Here is a 6,000-nt window from a genome sequence, read left to right as displayed (position 1 = left end):
ATAATTTATACAAGCCTATAATTTATATGGATGTTGTTGCTAGGTAACAGTTGTGGAACTAAGTCACAGCTTCTGCTCATGTCCAACCAGGAAGTAAAAGTATAAACTTCACCAAAATTGTCAAACTGTAAAAAAAGAAATAACATTCTAGTTGAATCTTAAATATCATGTTCACTGGGTTTTAGTGAAATGTGTAGTTTATCCTGTTATGACCATTTGTTTTCCAGCCTCAACAATTTGCCAAATGTCTCTCTCCTCTCTCCCCATTTCAATAAGAAAATAAAGCATTTGAGCCAGAAAAAAAAAGTTTGAAAAGTTCCAAAATTCAGATGTTTTGACTTTTGTTTCTGTTAAAGAAATTAATACAAAAATAACCTGGAACAAAATATAATGTTTTCTGTCAACACAAATTACCTGAGATATTATATATATTTCTTTACAAAATTGTCAGTTCATGAAGTGTTAATACAAATGTTCATCACAAAGGGCTAATAACACAAATGAATGATGAAAATGACTTAATCCCACCCATTAAATGCACACCAAGCTTAAGTATTGTTTTTGATTTTAGCAACACTTTTATTGAAATAAATTCTGTAATAAAACAAATATGAACACTGTACAAGGATGTCCCAAACAGAAGAGCAGATGTGAAATATGAAAATGTGTGTTAATCCATGAAATAAAGTAGTGCTCTTTGGTATGAGGAGGAAAATTGATAGAATTATTATTATTAATGAAAATAATAATGTTGGATTGCAGAGATTTGAGACAAGAATTCATCAGGTTAAGTTTAAGTACCGGAGTAACAGGTTTAGTTCTGATTTAGTTCAGGTTTACTCCCCACTTAGTCTTGCTTTAGTTATTGAATTAGATTATATTTATATTTGTTTGGACATACGATTTGTGATTGTCTGGATCAGGGTTGGTTTAATCCTATTTAGCTCTGATTTAGTTTTTTAGCTCTAGTTCAGACTTAATTTAGTCTTAGTACTTGCATTTTTTAATTCTTGTGCTTGGTTAGGTTTGATTTATTTCCTTTTTGATCTGGTTAAGTCCATATTAATCATATTGTCTCCATCTCAAACTCTTTACATTATTATTTGTCAAAAACATGACATTTATCAATTTTTGTGTTCAATTCTTACCAAACGGGACGTTGACAAACACATTCACACCACAGTAATATTCAAAGTAATACAAAACAGCACAAAAACATAAACTCATTCATAATTAATAATTGCAAAATGGATTGTCTGCTCACAAAATGGCCCTATTATTCCCACATTTCTCTTCATATTTTACATAAATTTTGCAGTTCCAAGGCACTCAGGTTTATGGCAAAAAGAGGAAGTTGCCCGACATTTCTGTGCAAAGTCTTTCAAAATAAAAGCACTACTATATTTTGCTCCGATGCCTTCGTGGATGATCATAGTGTAGAAGACCTAAGACGTCTTTAGCCGCAGCTTATTTATATTGCATGAAACTATTTTATTTTTATATGTTGAGTGCTGAAATTTTACACTTAAAAATTCAGCAAAATACAAGATTTTATAAAAATATTTGCGCTTTTTAGGATTTTTTTAATTTTTTTTTTCAAAATCCTAGAATGTTTTTTTCAGCAGTAAAGAAAAATAGAATAGTTTCATAAATAAGCATTGGTTGAAAAGACACAGTTCTGACTTCTTGTTTTGTACAATCCTTCTGTTCAACGCCCTGACCCGACGAAGAATCACTTCAAATTGGTCGCGAACACTTTAAATTGGTCCAAGTCTGTCACGAAAACAACAGGTACAAAAGTTCACAGTCTCTGTCAATAAACGGATGCATGAAATAGCAAAGAACACACGTAACAGTGAGCAAAAAAGCTTTAAAAAAGGAACAAAACCAGTGCCACGTACAATGTCATTCACATACATAAGGATAGACCAATATGGAACCATTTCTAGTCCATTTTTAATCATGAATAAACATTTACAGCAAAACAATATTAACAATCCTTCAAAATAGTTCATTGATAAATAATTTTTGGCGACCCATTTTTGGTCTATCCCTCTTTTTTGTATCCTTCATGGTGAAAGTGAAAGTGTCCGAGCACATACAAACAACAACAAAAATGAAACAATGGTGAAGCAAAAACAAGATGGCGGCTTTGTAAAAAGAAAAACATAAAATTAATGGGTCAAAGGGGGTTGGTGAAAGTCAGTGCAGTGGATGGAAATAGTCCCCAAAGAAATGGCTACCACACGCGGTTGGTCCAATAGATGTTGTTGTGGTTGTTGTGGTTGTTGTACATAGGCGTGTTAGCGTAGTCGCCTACCTGTTTGTTGCTGTACTTCGGCGCCTTGTAGCTATAATCCGAATACTGATCCGAGCCGGTGGAGTTGTTATCCCCGACAAACGTGTTGGTTGCGGGAAGGTCCTGGACGGCTTGGTGCTTTTTGGACGCTGACGGCGACTGCGGTTGCAGTTGGATGGAAGGAAGAGGGGAATTTGAGCGATAATGGCGCCCTAAATCGGGGCTTCCCGGCGGGTAATTCAACGGCAAATGGATTCTCGGGCTGTCGTTCACATTGTCGTTTATAAGATTGAACTTGAGCCCTTTTTGCAAGCTCGCTTCCTCGTCTTCCTCTAGCGGTTTTGCCGGTTTGGGCGCTTTCCCCTTTTTGGCCTTTTTAGCTTTGCCGTTTTTTGGTCCCTGCTTTGGCGCGTACAAGTCTTTGCTTTCCTTCTTGCCCGCTTGGTAGCCGCTTTTCGTGTCTTTTTGCAAGCGGTGGCGCAACACGACGACGATCACGATGACCATTATGACCCCAGTGATCCCGGCCAAACTTCCGTACAGGATGTGCGTGCTGCGTTGTGCGATGATGTAGTTGGGATCTCCCGCGATGTCGTGATCCAGCGGGGTGTACAGGCTGTGTCCGACGAGGACTTCGATGTGCGACACGTTTGATTTCGTATCATTCACAAAAACGTGGACCAAAGCTGTTGTGTGCCGTTGCGGTTTACCTTTATCGCTGACTTTCACGACTAGCCGATGCAGTCCGTTGTGTTTTTCCGAGAATTCTTGCGCCAACGTGATTTCTCCGTTTGTCGGCGATATGTGGAATAGTCCGTAAGGGTTGCCTCCCGTAATGGTGTAGACTAACTCCGAATTCGGACCGTTGTCGATGTCCTCAGCTTCAACAATGTCAACTGTTGTTTCGGGCGGAGTTAGCCGCGTTAAGAATGTGTACGATGAATTTGACGGTTTGGTAACATACGGGGCGTTGTCGTTTTCATCCAAAACGTTAATCGTCACACCGGCGTAGGAGGAGCGAGGCGGGTCTCCGGAATCAACCGCTTTTAGTCTGAAAGTATACGTGCTTTCCTTTTCGCGGTCAAAAGAAATGCTCGACAAAATCGTTCCGGTGCCGTTTTGGATGAAGAATTTGCCGTTATCTGGTTCGACAAACAACGTGACTCGTGCGTTTTCGCCTTTGTCCGCATCAGAGACGGTTACAACGCCAACCGGGTTCAGCGGAGCCATATTTTCAAGAACGGAAAAGCTATAGCTGCTCAACATAAATTTGGGGTCGTTGTCGTTGCGATCCAAGACGTTAATGACAATGGTGGCGGTACCGCTTTTGCTTGGTACTCCTTTATCGGCAGCGGCAACCCGGAATTCATACCGCTCTATTTCCTCTCTGTCCAAAAGATTTTTAACCCTAATCTCCCCTGTGGTGGAGTCGATCTCGAAAAGTCGCCGAGCCGTTCCTTCCACAATACTATAAACGAGCTCCGCATTCGTGCCACTGTCTGCGTCGGCCGCCATAACCTCCAAAACTCTGTCCCCTGGTTGGTTTTCTTCAGCAAAGTCCACCTCAAGGGTCGCCGGCGAAAAAATGGGCGAATTATCGTTGATATCTGTGACTTGTACTTTCAAAGAATTTTCGCTAGAGAGGGCAGGGTTTCCGGAATCAACCGCCACGATTTCAATACGGTAATCCTTCACTTGCTCGAAATCCAAAAGCGTTGTGGTTTGGAGGAAGTATTTCCGTTTGCGGTCGTTGGCCGATTCGCTGGCCGGGCGTAGCTGAAAGGGTACGTCGCCGGCAACCACGCAAGTCACCACGGCATTTTCTCCTTCGTCGCGGTCGGAAACTTGCACCAGAGCGACCGGCGTTCCGATGGGCATGTCTTCGGAAATGTTAGCGACGCCGTTGTGGTGCGTGACGAGTCCGATCCCGCGGATTTCGATGGCAGGTGCGTTGTCGTTTTGGTCCTTGATGATGATCGTGACTAAGACTTTGGAGCTTTTGGAGTTGGGGCCGCGATCTCGGGCGACTACGAAGAATTTGAGGAAGTTCTCCTCCTCGCGGTCGACGGCGCCTTTGACGTAGATGATGCCGGTGGAGCGGTCGATTCGGAGGAGCCGCTGGACCGTGTCGGACGCCTGGTGGATGGAGTAGTCGATCTCGGCGTTCACACCGTTGTCGGCGTCTGTGGCTCTGACCTGAAAAACACAGAAAATACAAATATAAGGTCACGAAACGAGGTTCATTTGACCGTCTGATCATTTAGGGTGACTCAACTGAACCCGGAACTCAACCTGGACTAGAGCGACACAAAAAGAAGAATTGGCACCAAACCAAACCCACACTCGGACTAAAATATTCAAATGTATGATTGTAACGACACGTGTTAACGCACCCTTATTTAAAATAAGGTTAGGCTTACCAAAACCAAACCAAACCAAACCAATGAAAAAAGAGGCTTTAATAAAGTACGATAAGATAAGCCTTTATTGTCCACACATGGGGAAATTTCAGTGTTGCAATGAAGGTAGATACAGAGGAAAAGGACAGATAACTTATAGGAAGCTTTAAAAAACACTCTTAATAGAAAAACTCTCATTGTAGAAAAAGCTTCAGTTGTAGTCATCTGGACTCAGTTTGAAAAAATAGACGTTTCGACTCTCATCCAAGAGTCATTGTCAATAACAGAATTTAGGTCGAGAACTCCGATATTTATACTATTCTGTGGTAAGTCTCGACCTAAATTCTTTTATTGACAATGACTCTTGGATGAGAGTCGAAACGTCTTTTTTCTAACTGAGTCCAGATGAAACAACTGAAACTTTTTCTACAATGGAACACGCCTGGACGAATGAGGGATTACACCGACAAAACCTCTCATATTGTTAATAAGGAAGAGGGAAACAAATTGAAATAAAAAATAAAAATAGCTAGCATAAGACAAATGTAAGATAAGATAAGATAAGATAAGATATTCCTTTATTGTCCCACATGGGGAAATTTCATTGGTGACTAATAATATATAAAAAATAATATACCAAGAAATAAAAAGATAAAATAAAAATAGCTAGCATAAGACCAAAATATACTAATAATAGTGGTAAAGTAAACACTCTTATTTACAGCAGTTATATGCACATGAAAATTACATTATTGTTTATGAGTACGACAGTAATTGCACATGGATATGATGGTATTGCACATGATTATGTCAGTATTGCACATGATTAAGTCAGTATTGCACATGATTAAGTCAGTATCACACATGGTTAAGTCAGTATTGCACATGGGTATGACAGTATTGCACACGATTATGTCAGTATTGCACATGATTGAGTCAGTATTGCACATGGGGATGACAGTATTGCACATGATTAAGTCAGTATTGCACATGGGTATGACAGTTACACGTGTTCAGGTCTAAAAGTGTTTGTGAAATGTCTCCACACAGCGAGGGTGGATCAGTCTCTCACTGTATTTCTGACCAAGTTGTACAATAAAGTCTATGTTTGAATATAAGTATTTATTTTTTGCACATCTATATGAACTGTTGATTTTCATTCAGTTCTATGATACATTTCAGTTGGTATAGTTTTATTCCAACATATTAGAGATATAAGCTTGAGGAAATGGCAGCGGCAATAATCAGCGGTTTTGAAATCCCCTTTGAAGAAATAACTAATGTTTATATTTGAACCAATTA

At 40.0% G+C, this 6,000-nt stretch overlaps 1 protein-coding gene across 2 annotated transcripts in view; it reads right to left on the bottom strand.

Moving 5' to 3' along the window:
- Positions 1–1,581: 1,581 nt before the first annotated feature.
- The window catches only part of LOC140360211 (protocadherin-1-like), a 53,587-nt gene continuing 49,168 nt past the window's right edge, over positions 1,582–6,000 (bottom strand). For both annotated transcript variants that reach the window (XM_072445415.1, XM_072445416.1), the window contains exon 3: positions 1,582–4,495. In XM_072445415.1, coding sequence (XP_072301516.1) covers positions 2,240–4,495 — 2,256 coding nt within the window. In that variant the 3' untranslated portion in view covers positions 1,582–2,239. The remainder of the gene's footprint in view (positions 4,496–6,000) is intronic.

Source organism: Eucyclogobius newberryi, unplaced genomic scaffold (genome assembly GCF_026437365.1).
Source record: "Eucyclogobius newberryi isolate DKJ021-1_F unplaced genomic scaffold, fEucNew1.0.hap1 SCAF_143, whole genome shotgun sequence".
NCBI lineage: Eukaryota > Metazoa > Chordata > Actinopteri > Gobiiformes > Gobiidae > Eucyclogobius > Eucyclogobius newberryi.
This window is presented reverse-complemented; position numbering and strand designations above follow the sequence as displayed.